Source organism: Arctopsyche grandis, chromosome 2, assembly GCF_051622035.1.
Source record: "Arctopsyche grandis isolate Sample6627 chromosome 2, ASM5162203v2, whole genome shotgun sequence".
Classification (NCBI taxonomy): domain Eukaryota; kingdom Metazoa; phylum Arthropoda; class Insecta; order Trichoptera; family Hydropsychidae; genus Arctopsyche; species Arctopsyche grandis.
In genome coordinates this window covers 18,565,353-18,581,975 of record NC_135356.1, presented here as the reverse complement: position 1 = coordinate 18,581,975, position 16,623 = coordinate 18,565,353, and the positions used below count along the sequence as shown (strand labels likewise).

Here is a 16,623-nt window from a genome sequence, read left to right as displayed (position 1 = left end):
CAAATTTTCTGAAAACGTATTCATTTTATAATGTATCTTTACATACATACATATGTATATGGAAAGCTTCAGCTGTGAAAGAGCTTATGCTACAAAATTATTTAAATTATTACTTGAAGTTATCAGTTTTTTTCCAATTTCTTTATAGTGAATATTCAGTATAGCGAAATAATTTAATAGGTCGTTATAGCGAGATTTGACTAGTTTTTTTTTTATTTATTTATCTGTATGTTTCATTTTAATACATTTCATACATAATTCATTCATATATGACTATGTTTGTTCCTAGAAAAATTAGTATGATATTATTAGAGAGGACAAGTTAAGTCTTAATTTTTATTTGGCTTAGTTACTGAAACGGTTCTAAATAAAAGCTGATGCTTTTTTCTACGCACCCAATTAAATTAGCTCAAATAAATACATCTATTTACACGAAAAAAAAAACAGAAGACTAAAGTAGATTATTCCTAACGTTTTTAAATTCAAAATATTATAAATTTGAAAGTAAGAAAATTAAATAAAATATCATATTGTAATTTTACTAACTCATATGAACCTAAATACGGAAAAATTAAATAATTTAGAATACATTAAGTTTTCATGAAAATATTTTTGAATCAACAATTTTCATATATATTTTCCTATTTAATATTTTTGAAAAGCTTTTAAATTATAATGGACGAAGTTTATTTTCAATATCGCCAAGTTCGATGGATCCACGTGACCTGTCTTTAAAAGCTTCCTCACGATGAGTATGTGTGTGGGCAGCTTTGTTTGGAATTTCATTCATTCGCGAAACAATGTACCGCCTCTCGAAATTAATCAAATAGTTGTTAATTAATCATTCCATTTCTACATTCAAATACATTGTAGAACAAAAGATGGGTTAGCTGGATATGTATCTCATCGCCGATCACAGGAACGCGTGCCCACGAATTCCGATGATTGTGAGGCATGAACGTATGTAAAATAATTACTACGAATGAAGTTTTGTTTTATGAGGTATATACTGTTTATAATTGAGAGGATCGAGTTTAAATTATGAAGGCAAAATAAAATTTTAGGCCGAAGATTACATTTAATATTATACGAAGATTAGATATCGTATAATATTAAATGTAATCTTGCTACCGCCTTTCAAAAACATCACATGAGCTTTTAACGGTCATTATGACTACTGCTACTAAAACAAGTAATGGTGCAAAGCTACCATTATTTTCAAAGTAACAGTTAAGCCGTGAAATTTACACGACTTTTAAAATTTCCTACTAGAAATAAAATATGACGAATTATGTATTATGTATGCATTTATTTATTACCTTTATTTATCGCCTTTCTAACCCAGCAATTTTCAACTCACATCATAATATGGATCTAAAATTTTCTACGTACATACATATGTATATTATAATAGGTGTGATATATTCAAATAAATCGTAGTTAACTTTAGTATTGGAGGTTAATGCGATAAGATTTTGAGATAAAATAAATGATGTATTGGCTTGGATCTGAAAATCGGAAATGATAGTTTATTTTCGATCGCTTCTTATTTTTTACTTTTCATCAAAAACTAAATTTCTTCAGTTAGAATAAAAAAATTATCAAATTTGGTTTGCGGCAAGTTTAATTTGTTCTTTTTAAAAATATTGTTAAATTTGTTATCAGCGGCGGTGTATCATACATTGAAAATAAGCGCGCGCTTGGGACCCCCGAATCGTATCTTTGCTACCAAAACTTACAACTTACAAATTTTTATCATTGTCCAAAATACGTTCGTAAGCCAGGAATAAATTCAATTAATACCTATTCTACATAGTATTTTAAAATAGTACCTATTTTTTTCCAAAAACTGTTAGTGTTTCAAATATAGTAAACGTATTAGTAAAGAAATATAAAAATATGGTTTTGTAGAATCCTAATGAAAAACCATGTAATGTAAAGCATGGTAAAAAACGATGATAGCATTTTTTTTACTGACGTGGGGCCTCAAATCTCGAATGCGCTTCGAGCCCATTTATTTGATCCGCCATTGTTTGTTATTTTTAAATAAAAATGCCAAATGTGTCAATCTGAAAATGGCATAAAATTTAATTTTACATTTGGTGGATATGTATGATCTGAAGAATTTTTGTGAAAATATTTTAAAAATATACTTTTTTTAGATTTTGTAATATTTTTTTATAATAACTCGTGATGTTCTATTTATTATTGAATGTAATTTAAAGTTCGATAAACTTGATGTGTGGCTTTTTGGTTGAAAGTTCAAAAAGTATGGCATTGCACTGCACGTTTATTCGGCAATAATCAGAATTGAAATTGAATGTGGAGTTTTTTTACCGAAACCATAGCCTCGATATGTCACGTTTGAATTAATGGAAAATCTGTCGAATCGTAATCGAGCCTAGCAACAACGAGTAAGCGGTCTCATTCGAATATTGGATCAAGAGTGAAATTAAATCACACTTCGAATGGTACTAATTGTGTTCCGGAGATGCATATGGTCACAAGTGGTGTTCGGGATGGGAGTCCAAGGCTAGACGTGTGTGGAGTGGCGCGTGGTCATCCTCGATGCGGGGTCAATGGGGTTCTTTGAGGAATTTCCTGGTTGGCCGTCGAGGTGGCTGCCAGCACACAATAGCACTGCACTATGGGTTACTATTAATCACGCGGCCCGTCTCGTCTCACCGAAATAACTAATGATGGCAGCCGCCCTCCCGCTTGTTTGTACTGGTGTCGGCTAGTCACACCAGCAAACCTCTCATCTCAGCCGACAGTTATTCATCAATACGATCGCTACGAAGGTCAAACGGTGGCGCGAGATTACGTCCCCCCTCCTACCCGATGCCATGCCCTTTTGACGAACTGCAAATATTTATTCGTTTGTAGATAGGGTGGGTCTTCGAGAGCCAACCCGGATCCTGAAAAAGTAATTCCAGACCCGATGAATAACCGCAAAAATAAAAACAATTACCTGTATATGATTGAGGTTAGAGATTCATATACATATGTATGTATGATATTATAAATTTTCCGTAGCCGTTGTATTATTTTTGTTGAAAAAATGATATTGATGAATTTAAAAATTTTATATATCCATTTTCTTATAGACCCTGTTTAGGGCCTCCAAATATGTATGTTTTGTATGTATGGGTTTGTAGTTACACTCAGGGTTGACGAGAGGGGAGGTGGAGCCGGGGTAAAGTTCTAGGGCCCGTGATATTGATATATTATATTATTCTACATAAAAATACATGTATTCATTATTTTTCGATCCAAGTAGTCCAAGTGAAAGTATGTATGTACATGTTATATCATACTTTCTTATTCAATTATTTTAAAAATAACAACCAACACATAGGTATTTTTCTAATAGTTCTGATAGATTTTTGGCATATTAAAATAATGTATATCTCTACGATCTTTTTTTTACTAACCTCTTCTTAGTTCAGAATCGATTTTGTCGGGTGACGAAGTTTGAGTTCTTATTAGGTTATCATAGGGCCGGCAATGAATTTTTCCCAGGGCCCGGGATTCCTCTCGGTGGCCCTGGTTACACCACTGAGTATGAGTAACCCTTACGGATTGGGATTTGCAGTCGGTTTTTAATAATTTTTAATATATTCTTGTTATAATTTTCTCCAGAACAGGACTCAAATAGCACGGAAATTTTATCCCTATCCGCCTCTCAAACGGGAGATCAACTCGAATTCTCAAAGCATCTATATGACACAATACATTTTGCTGAGGGTACCGCAATATGCTTTTCAAAGTAGGTACAGTTTGTAGTTACTGCCGTTTCTATCGTAAAAGTTATAAATTGAAGTGTCAGATATCTTTCATAATATGAGTACATACTCATACATATACTATGTATATATGTAGGTACGTACATACATATACATATGTAGTGGATTTGTCGAAAAATATGTCTCGAGATAATTATCGTAGCTAGAATCTCTAAGAGAAACAAATTTATCGATTAAGTTTTGTGCAAACATTTCGTTGAATATATAATTTTTTTGTCATGTGCAATTTTGGAATCATATTGGAAAAACATATTATATGACGTCTTTGCATTTTATAACTAGAGGCGTTCAAAAAGTTCTCAAAAAGGGAAAAAGGCTAACACAAACATTTATAAAGGGTTCACAATCATATAAAATATTAGAATTGAAATAGTTAAAATTTTTAAGCACGTTTTTCAATCTAATGGGGATAATCATCATGTGTTGTAAAAAGATTGAGAAACGCAGTCGTAACGTGAGGAGCGCTTAGAAATATAATTGAGTGAGCTTCGTTTCAATAACACTTCTGATCAGACTAAATAAACACCGTTTGATCTTTGAGCGTGTATGTGTATATAAAATATTCGCATTAAAAACTGATGAATGTAGGTATTTAAAATTTGATAAAGCTTTGGACGTAAATAGTTATAACTAATTATTTTTTTTAAATATTTCCTTTCTCATGATTAATGACAATCCGACTTATGTACATATACATATGTATGTATGTAAATGTATAAAGTTATTAGTAATTATTTACTACTTGTATCTTCCTATTTAGGTTAAAATTATTGAAACGATTGTAAGTTTTAGAAATTATCGTAATCACTTAGATTTTAGAATATTATATCTATGTATCTTATGGCATTCTTCCACTCCAGTGTTTATCAAACTTGCAACATGCTAGACATGAATTATATCGATGTACCCCCTAATTTTGACAGAATAATTTGGATAAAAGCGAGGTGGATTTTGTACCTAATGTAGATGTCTAATAGTCAGGTTTATGAGTTTTACTTCTTCTGTATTTTAAAGATTATTTAGCAATATTTGAATATTGGCAATGACAATATTTCTTATTCATTCAAAAGAATTATTTGATTAATAAAATATGTATCTTATCAAGTTATTTAGGTGAGTTTGAAATCTTGATATCCGAAAATCAATTTGACTACCAACATAAATAACAAAAATAATTGAAAGATCTATTTTGGATATATTTGCCGATACAGTTTTCTACTTAAAAATCGAATTAGACTAGTATAAATATATAATGAATTGTTAAATATGTATTATAATAAAATAATAAATGTAGTATAGTGTGAAAAGTAGACAATGTTGTATGTAGTATTGTATTTTCGGAGAGATGAACGAGCGGTTATTTTCGCAGCGCGAGCAGCGTCAATGCGCGTCGTGCGGCGAGCAGATTGCGGACCGGTTCCTGTTGGAGGTTTCTGGACGCGCCTGGCACGCTGCATGTCTGCGATGCTGTGTCTGTGCTCTCCAGCTCGATAGGCAGCCATCCTGCTTCATGAGGGACCACCAGGTCTACTGCAAGCAGGACTATGCCAAGTGAGTACTGATACTGAAATATATGGACTATGCCCATAGATAAATACATACATATATGTATGTATAATATATACGATCTATTTTAAACAACTGCACACCGATATCAAATTTTTGCCATTGTATTATTATGCATAATTTCTTAATATTTTAATTTTATTTATTGAACATGCCAATAGACAGTATTGAACGGGACATTCTCATTATATCTTATTATATAATACATTAAATCCATCTTATCAGTTATCGTTATTCAATACTTAAAGATGAAGATATTCAAAATATTTGTCTTAGAAAACAGAACCTATGTAACATTCTTCATTATGATAAAAATGTATAAATATAATGTGGGTACAAATCATGATAATCAAATGAAAGAAAATGAGATGTCGCTTTTACTTTGTTTATTGTATGTCAATGTACACATACTATATCGATACTATTTTACAAATCGAAGACATTTAAATTTGTTGACCTGTTTCTTAAAATTGTTTACATAATCAAATTAATTAATTAACTTCAATTAAGGAAATAGATATAATAAAAAAGGTGTGTATGATTTTACATATTACCTATTTATAATGAACGGTATGAAGTTGTTAAATGTTAAATAGATATGCGATTTTTTAAAAGTATGTATGTACATACATACATATGTATGCGTTATTGCGCGATGCATTTTTATAATCGATAAATATTCCATTGACGTATCCTTATACGTCAATGGAATAAATTCAAATTTTAATTTCATTATCTTTTACTCTGGTTTTGCAATATTATAAATTAACAACACATCAACTTTGAAAGCGTGTATCTCTAACTTTATAGCAATCAAGCAATAAAAATTACATTTAACTACTTTGCTATAAATTAATACATATTGGATATACCTACATACAAGTTTTCAAAGTTGAGGTAGGTATTGTATTACATATATGTATTTTCAAATCGAATACAAGCACATAAGAATTTAAATTACATAGTAATGGTTATGACAAGTTTCACAATCGTCACGTATACAACATATCGGTTCACACGCGATACGAAAGGACTTTGCCGAGGAGAGCCTGAGAACCCACACATGTGGTGCGCGCATGGAATTGAACAATCGCAATGTGACGTGATTTTTTTTCACCTAGTCATCTTCGTCCACACCGACACACGGACATATCGCATTTCGTGCATCCACAGCTAGCCATCGTGGCACCTAGAAAGAAAGAGACAAACCAGAGGGCATCTAGAGGCCACAATGGGACCCACACATGGGGGCTGAAGACCCAAAGATCGCGGAGACGTGCCAATGGAATTCAATCGATCAATTTCAACGGGGCATTCACAAGGAAATCGTATGCGATCATATTGAAAGATAAAAAATCTAAAATGATATATCAAAAATTTAAAAAATGTAAATAATTGATGAAGAACACATTTCAATGAAAACGATTTAAATATTAAAATCCTTCATACATGACAAAAATAATTAATAGAGAATTGAAATTTGCAAAGTATTACAATATATGTATATTAAAGAGGTGTATGATTACATAAACGTAATGTAAGATGAAAAAAAAATTAATTACTGAATTTCATCCTTTACATAGATTTTGTTTTTATACTTACTTAAAATGTAATATGTTCAACTTAATTAGGTATTTTATACGTATAGTATTTTACTTTATTTATACCAATGCGTATACCAGGAAGGCGTTTTATAATGCACATGAATGTTTATAATATAAATGTATGTTTGCGTGCTAAGTATGCTTCTTTATATAAATGTAAACTTTTGATCAATGGGTCACGGTATAGGGCTAATAAATTAATTAGAGCAAAGCTCCATCATCTTGAATATTGAGGTGAGGTCGTTCTGTTTCTCTGAACCCGTTTTAAAGATAATAAATAATTTGTATATCGCCAGAATATTAAAAGCCATGTGCACGTATATCTAACGAAAACAAAATGGATTATCTATAAACATATAAAATATTTTTTTCAATCTCAAAATATATTGGCTGTAAAGATATTAATTTAAGCCACCAATATATCTTGAAAAGATTAATTGTAATAGGTAGAGGCGAATTCGTAATTATTTATTTCTGGTTCTAATGAGCAGGAAAATATTTCTCGAGTGAGTTTCAGTACTACGCTCAGGAATTCAAAATTTTAATTCTTCTAGAGTAGGAAAATAGTGGATTTGACCCTTCAATATCTTTTTGAGGTATTTCCAGAGAAAACAACATCACCTAGTAGCAATATAATTAAATTCCAATGATTCTACATAATACTAATTGTTGTAATAACCTAATTGTTGTCTGTTGATTTTTCAATAAATAAAATAAAATAAAATAATACAAAGGCGTTGGAGTTTAAACATGTCTCTCAAGTACAAGTAATGAAGAAATTTATAACTATGTAACGGTGAACTTTTTAATTGAAAGCAAAGCCAAATTAATCAAAAATCTTTAAATACGTCATGTAGAAGAATTGAATTATGTATTGCAATTCGTCCCTTTCAAGCATCTGCCGCTATGTAATTAGCAAGTTATGATCTCGTGATAAATTGAAATTAGCGCTTAATTTGTTGAGCATGCATGTTTGAATGTACGTGATGAAAAAATTGAAATGTTTGTTCGATGCTTCTGATTTTGAGGATTGTGCACGCTAACAAAGAAAAATAACAAAAAAAAAAAACAACAACAAAATGCGAACACTTCAAATCTGAACGACCCGCGTGTGCATGCCGACCGTCGGATTCTTGACGTGTCTGAGATTTCGATAATATATGACCGGCGTGAGTTATGACAATCAAAATAAATGACAAATGAAAACAAAGTATTGCAAGTCACCGCGAAGGCGAAGCTCTCGCGGGCCGATGGCCGCCCAGGGCGCTCGCCTTTTGCCCCTTGTATCTCCTCTCCCGCCCATTTCATCTGCCGCCCTCCGCATTCGAGATGAGCGCACAGACGTCCTGCGATGTCTCAATATTGAACGTTGACAAGCGTGGGCGGATCCATGGGCGGTCGAAGGGTTGGAAAGTTCATATGTAACGGTGTATTTTAACACTGCTGCTCAAACATGTTTGATAACGCGGGTCGGTTAATTTGTGCAGATAATTATCACATGGATTTGATTTTCCTATGATCCATTTTATGCTATGTACTTATATACATATGTATGTACTACCAATTTTTTAAAAACAATCAAACAAAATTTTTCACCATCCTCCCCTACTTTATTCTCTATCATATAGAAAGGAAATGATAAAACTTAATTATAGCAATTTGCACCCCAAATTAGTGACTATTAATTAGAATATATTTTAATACGAAAAAAATCAATTCAATTCTTGACACGTCAACAATGTCATTCGAAAATATTCTCGATTTTTTAATAAAAAAAAACTACAGTTACTAATTTCCAATTCGGTCCGTAAATCAAAGTTATTAAAAATATATCAAAATGGTCAGTGAGTTTTATAAGTGGTCTGTATTCATTGGTTAGTATGTTTGTGGTCAGTTAATAAATTAAATTTTCTGTAATTTACTTAAATAATCAGTAATTTTTATAATATACATATAAGGGTTAGTGGTACCCGAGAGAATAAAAGGGAGAAAGGAAGACTGTGGGGAATATGGGTAAACAAAATTAGGAAAATGTGTGGGGTGAGATTGATGAGAGTTGCGCAGATGATGACGATTTAGACTAAATGGTCAGTAATTCAAAAGAACACTCACATGCACAGTTCCATGATAATACGCGGAAATGTGCCTAAATATAAATCTAAATCCTTTGAAATAAAGTGGCAGAGGTCCAATTTTAGTTTCAAAAACACTATTTCTGTTTGACTTCATTCACAAATTGCTATCACTTCTTTTAATTCGATATGTCCAGAATTTTGGAAAAGTAGAATAAACGTATTACTGGCCACCAGTATTTTTAAATATTGTTAAACGTAAAACATTGTAATTAATGTCTTGCGAAATATTAATCGAAGTGAAAAAAGTTAACTTAGCCCACTTTCAAATATAATGGCTAATGATAAGATAATCGATAAACATGAAAACAAAAATTAAATCACTGCACGTTTGAACATTCATGTAAAAAAAATACTATATGTAATATTGTTATAAAGGGCTTCAAGCTAAAAAATACGATGTATGTAAATATGTATGTATGTATGTCTGATAGAATTAGAAAAACATGTATCTAAAACAATACTCTTTTTTATTAATTATTTTATAATTAAAATAAGCAATAAAAAATACATATTAACATAAAAATTTGCTTCTTTATAAATTAATACTTGTATTTCATAGTTTTATTTATGTACATATCATTGTTTATGTACATATCATTTATTTATTTATTTATGTACATATCATTTATTTATTTATTTATGTACATATCATTGTTAAATATTTTTGCAATACGGTGAGTTTATTAAAGCTTTTTGTTGCATATATGTACATATACAAGTATACTTACACAAAAATAATGTGGATGCTAAAATGTTTATGAACAAAAACTACGCAACCATCAAGTATGTATGTACATTATATAATAGATTTACATCCGAACAATGTAGTAGTTATTGCTTTGCGAAATTGTGCATGCACATGCGTCGTAAAACCAAAAACCGTAAAATTTTTTACACACATAATAACAATATGATGATGAATATGAAACACTCAACGCAGATCGGTTTTGATTTTTCTTTATTTTTTCAGATCAACGCCACGTTTTATTTATCGGCGAGATAGTGGCAAACACGATCGGCTACAAAGAAAATAAATTAAATTGATTACGGAAAATACGTGAGCTTGGGGCGAATTTAATGAAGTGGTGCGCTTTTGTGACTAGATTGCGTTATCTCGTGGGCTCGCGAATAAAAGAGGGAGATGTGGGAGTGGGGAGGGGAGGGGTTGGGTTGAAAGTTGGGGAATCTGTGTGTGCCCTATAATTAAGATAACTTAATTGGTGCTGCAACGTTCGTTATTTGTGCGACAGTAGACTTTCCACCCCCCCCCCCCCCAACACCACCCTAACTATATACATACATACACATAAGTATATTGATATATACATATATAATATATGGTAGCAGCGTGCAAATTTTGCCTCGCCCAAACTAACAGGATTTGCCACCGAGCGTTTCATGAATGAGCTTTTTTTATTAATCCCAACTATTCTTTGAAATGTTAATGCATATATTTATGTATGAATGTACAAAGGGACGCCGGGAGCGAAAAATAATAATTCCGGGTCCAGTTAATAAACTCATAAAAGTAACAGAAATTCGCGAATTTTCGAGTGTTTAATTCCCGTCAAGATAGCTTTACTTTTTACTTTCATGCATACATACTTTCGTACATCATTATCTACAGCCATCCGCCATTGATTGCTGGATGAAGGTTTCTCCAACACGTTTCCAGTCGTCTCTGTATTGCGCACTTTTATCCAACTCACCCCACACATTTTCCTAATTTCGTCTACCCATCTTCCCTGCAGTCTTCCCTTTTGCATTCTCTCGGGTACCATTATAGCACTTTCCAATTTTGACCCCTTTCCGTCCATTTTTCCAGCCACGTGACCCGCCCATTGCCATTTACATCTCTTCACTCTATCCATTATATCTACAACCCTTGTCATAATTCTCACCCACGTGTTTCGTTTCCTGTCTACTCGTTATGCCAATCATACAACATTCCATCAGAGTGTATTTACTAGTTCTAATATATTTTGAATAGTTAAAACATGTTTTATATATCCCACGTAGTTATTTCATATGACAAAATCAGTCAATGTGTATTCTGTTCTTCGTTATTTTATCCAATTTTTATTGAATATGATTCACAGAACATAGGCTTTGAATGCGACCTGATTTTACCCATTTATCTGGTATTTATTTGAGAATGAACCCATTTATCTGGTAGTCTGCGCTCATCATTGTTTTCATGATTGATAGTGATTTATGAGTGAAATTTTGATTAACTCTCTTCCATTTGGGCCTTACAGGGATGTTTTGTATTTGTAGTTGTTTCTTACATATTTATTGAAACTGGCTGTAGGTGCAAGGCATTCCTTATGCTGTATTTTATTTGATATTTTTACTTTATCTGTTATTATAAATGCTATTTTTTATGTTTATGTATGAATGTATTTATGTTTATGTTTAATTGTTATTTTGTTTTTTTTTTTTTCTTTTTTGTGTTATATTTTTTTTTTGACCATTGTGGCGCTTTAGGAATTCCTGTTATGCCACAATGGTCTGTTTAAAATAAATAAATAAAATAAATAAATTTTCACGTATTTTATAAATCACAGTAGTAATTTTCGTGAAAACATCGTTTGACTAGTAAGTTGAGTCAAAAGTCACATTTTTTTTAATACATTCTTAGGGTTATCGTAATATGAAACTTTTTTTCATAATTCGTAATAGTAAGTAATATTAACGCAGTGCTAAATCCTAAAGTATTGTGTGCAAAGCTAATACATATATCTACCTACATATACATATACTAACTGGCAAGCACCGGTGAAACTGTATCTACTAGTTAATTTATATTCGTATATGAATTATATAAACGCTACATAAAATAAATAACAACTGCTTATACACTTTGACGTTAACATATACATATGTACATATATATTCCCAAAATTATATAATATTCCGTAACAGCGAATGAAAATGAAATAAACACAGTAAAGCTTTCGGGTTTTGATCCGAGCGGGAGCGGCTTGGATTTTATCTTCGAATGTTTCTCAATCTGGAGGACACACACGGTGATTAATTAAGGGGTTCCAAAATTTACATACGACACGGAGATCGCATTTGGGCGCCGCTCAAGAAGCGCATGCTAATTAACCCATTCGCGCCGGATGTTCCGTGTTCGGGGAGCGCGCACACACTTGCACACGTGTTTGGAATTCGCGGTATGCTTTTACAATACATCTGTATTTGAAATCTATAAGCTTAATAAATTGTGATCATTTTGATGTTTCACTGATACTAAACAAATGTTCGTTTCCTTGTTTTTAAAATCATACATTCAATACGAGTTTTTTATGGTATAATATTTCAATAACTTTCACCATCATGACAATTTTTTTTTTTCATAAAATGATATCTAACACGTGTTTTCAAATTTTGTTAAAAATATCAAAGCTTTTGCTCTTAAAAACTCATATCTAAACTAGCAGTAGTAGTGATTGCTATTTTGTCATAAAATGACACGACGATTTATATCTGAGTAGTTTATTGCGGATATTTACAGGGCTGACAAGAAGGGGATAAATTTCGATATGATAGACCCCGATTCTGGAGAAAATCATAACAAGAATTATATTAAAAACCGAATTTTAGAAAGGATTTTTTTATCATATAATGAACTTTCTTTAGAAAATTTTGCCTGTAGGTACTGTAACTTAAAGGTAAGTTAATATTGATTTTAACATTTAAATAACATGTCCATTAAGGGTATTCAAAAAATGTTTTTTCCTGCGATGCATGCAAAAATATTCTTTTTCTACTTCATAATTATTTAATATGTCAAAAAAGGGGAATATTTTTTTGCAAAATTTTAAATAAGTCTTCCCCAAAAATACGGTCCAGAATAATTATTATCACAGGGCCCGTATTCGCTCTCGATACGTAGTGTATATATATATATAAATAAGTACACAAAGACTTTTGATAAAAAAAATATTTTATGTGAAAATGTTAAATGCAATCGTCAATTATTTAATAAAATGTTTACTATGTATGCTTTTAACGTACAATTATCGATATAAAGCCTTTCGTGGTTTAATTTCTTACCAACCCATGTCCTAAAAATATCTTGGACATATTTTAAATTAAAAAATATCTCTCGCTAAGGTCGTGTAGGAGCGTTTTGAAATGTTTATTAAAATTAGACGGACATTAAAGAAAATGATGTGGGCTCGCGGGTTCCTTGTGTTTTGACACTGGGCTGTATCTGCATCTAAAATTATTTAAACTATAAATACCATAAGCAAACAAATAAGGTAAAATAAACGGCCATTAAAACGTCTCGTCTCATTTAGTTTTGATATTGTCGTTGTTTTAGTTTTGAGTACGGTTGGAATTTTTCAATTATACATATGTAGTGTTATTGATACGTATTAAGTAATAGGGAAAACAAAATTAACTTTTGGTAGACATGTACATATGTACATATGTATATACAATTATATACATATGGACATATTTACAAATTTATGTAAATGAAAATCCAATTATTATTTTATGATTAGTTGATTTTTTAACCATTTTAATCACAATATAATATTATTTGTGATTGATGTTTTGGTATTTTAAAAATATTGATGGTAGTTCGTTACTGAATAAATTGTAATTATTGTAATATAAGAGGTTTTCTTTGGCACAATTTTGCGATGCGTTATTTAGCATATTATATTAAATGTCGTTTATATATGTTCCTACACTGTTTTTATGCCAAGAATTATATTTTGTATCACGATTTGTTAATGGAGCTTGTGAATGGACTTGTAAATGGGGCGTATTTTCTTCTAGAAAAAAATCGTAACATACATAAATGTACTAGATTTTGCAATTATTTGTAATTAATACTGTTCCAATGTAGATATGTACATACATTTATTATTTTTTTTTAGAGAAAAACGTGTACAAATATTTGAAATAATATTGAAATATTCGATGCCACTACAAGATTTTCATTCAAAATTTCATTTATTTTAACCATTGTTATTATTATTTTTTTCCATATCTATGATGTTTGATTGCGCTATTTTCATGATAAAATTGTGATTTTATATTACGTACATTAGCGTGAGTCTGTCTTTATGTTCAGGAGCTTCGGCGCTAAGTGCTCCAAGTGTTGCAGAGGAATCAGCTCATCTGATTGGGTTCGTCGAGCTCGATCTCAGGTGTATCACCTGGCGTGCTTCGCCTGTGACGCATGCGGTCGCCAGTTGTCCACCGGAGAGCAATTTGCCCTGCACGATGATCGAGTCCTCTGCAAGCCTCATTATTTGGACACTCTGGATGGAGGCAGCGCATCCTCAGATGGTGACCATTCACTCATACTACATACATATACATACGCATTTTAGATTTTTAGAATAGCTTAACTCAGATCAAAACCAGAGTTAAAATAATTGATTTGTAGAAATTGAGGCCATCCCGATTAGTGGATATTCAAACAACTTAAGTGGAGATCAGACTATCCAAACTTCTGGACCGATTCGATAAATTTATAGTAATATTGTGACGATAGTTGAAGGATTTTTTTCCCATAAAACTGCTTTTTTACCAGTTTTTATTGAATAACTAAATTAATAATAAATTAAAAAGCTCTAAGTTGTTTTACTATTCATTGTTAAATTGCGAGGAATATAATTTCAGAACCAAAATACATTTATACGCGAGTGACTAAGAAATAATTAACTTTATGTATCAATATTTTAAAAATATTATGTTTCTATGAACGCAATTTAAATATATCCTTAATAAATTGTATGACTTTTTTAGTTGAATTTTATTTACATATAAATTCAATATGGATTCATATTTTTGATTGAAACAAAAACTGATATTAGATTTTTTTTAAAAGCATATTTTAGAACTCGATCGGATTCGAATCACTTTTAATGTAACTTTTTTGATAGAACGGTTTGCTTCAACTGATAAATCGATGGCTTAATGCACAGATATTGTATGACCATATTTGAATTTGTATCGAATTTTAAGTTTGTAGATGCTGGAATAATTTATGTTTTTCCTTAGAAGGTAATTTATGTATACCGCATAAATTACCTTGTAAAGAAAAATCTGAATAATTCCAGCATCTACAAACTTAAAATTCTGTACAAATTCAAAAACGGACATACAATATCTGTGCACCAAACCATCGATATAATTTAATGCACTTGAAGACTTTGATCATTGTTGACCTAAGTAGTATATAGATACATACATATGTGCATATATGAATATCTATAATTGTTAAGTCGACTGTCGAAGCACGAAAGTTGCAATTGCTTCAGTGTTTGCAAGTTATTCAAATCGGTGTTTTGTTGAAAATGAAACACGTCTAATTTTAAGTTTCTAACATTCATTGGTGATCGTCGATAATTAGTATAAGAAGTGTGCAATGACAGATGGATGCGATCCAGAGGGCTACCACAAGAACAAGGCGAAGCGCGTGAGGACAACCTTCACGGAGGAGCAGCTTCAGGTGCTGCAATCGAACTTTCAACTGGATTCGAACCCTGACGGTCAAGATCTGGAGAGGATTGCTCAGGTGACAGGACTGAGCAAGAGGGTCACCCAGGTGTGGTTTCAAAATTCACGCGCGCGCCAAAAGAAGCACCAGCACACCGGAAAGGGCAAGGGAGCACAAAGTGAGTATTCACATATTTGATTATATATAATATATATTTTTTTAAATATTTGCGACGCGCAAAAATGCCAAAATTTGCTCTATTTGCTCTGCGATTTTTTTAATGTGATATTTTTAATATTTTCTTACTATAGACATCTATTGGCGAAATTCGAAACTAAAATTTTTCCATAGAAAAAGCGCGAAGTTTGCGATTTTTTGTGTGCAAAATTATTTAACATTATTCATCGACACGTGTTTTAAAATTGTATTTATTTATATTACAGTGTTGGCTCGTGACGGGGATGCTGTAGGATTCGGCCGTCACATCAATCTTCATCTCACATACTCATTCCAAAACAAGCCTCAATTTGCACCTCTAGGTTAATACACAAATATTAATTTGATGTAATAAAACTATTTTGCATATTACATCTTAAAATAATTAAACTTTTTTGACTATTTTCTGAAATATTATTAAATATAGTATCAATTTTGTTTTCAGATTCATCAATGGACGAACTCTCAGAGGATTCTTCTATACATTGTATGCAGAGCGAAGTGTGAAAATTTAATTCTGTTGGAAATTATATATGTTGTGCCAACTCTATATCTACCATTCTATGCATCTACTCATTCATACGTATGCTTTTTCAAATATGTATAAATACTTTTATATACATATTATAGCGATAATATAAATAAATGCATTAGTATTCCGTTCAAAATATACTCCATGTACGTGAAATAGTTATAAGGCGATTTAACAATCAACTCTCAATCAATCAACAAACTGCATTTTTATTTTATAATATTTATAAAATATTCTTTTGTCATATCTTCAATATTTATCATGTGAAATGTTAGATGAATCGAATCATCAA

The 16,623-nt window shown here is 31.4% G+C and overlaps 1 protein-coding gene across 1 annotated transcript; it reads left to right on the top strand.

The window, feature by feature from the left end:
- The first annotated feature begins 5,151 nt into the window (after nucleotides 1-5,151).
- Nucleotides 5,152-16,306, top strand: Awh (LIM/homeobox protein arrowhead). Its single transcript, XM_077445530.1, has 5 exons — nucleotides 5,152-5,357; nucleotides 14,210-14,427; nucleotides 15,519-15,761; nucleotides 16,027-16,122; nucleotides 16,245-16,306. The coding sequence occupies exons 1-5, from the start codon at nucleotides 5,152-5,154 to the stop codon at nucleotides 16,304-16,306; spliced, it is 825 nt and encodes a 274-aa protein (XP_077301656.1).
- The last annotated feature ends 317 nt before the right edge of the window (nucleotides 16,307-16,623 follow it).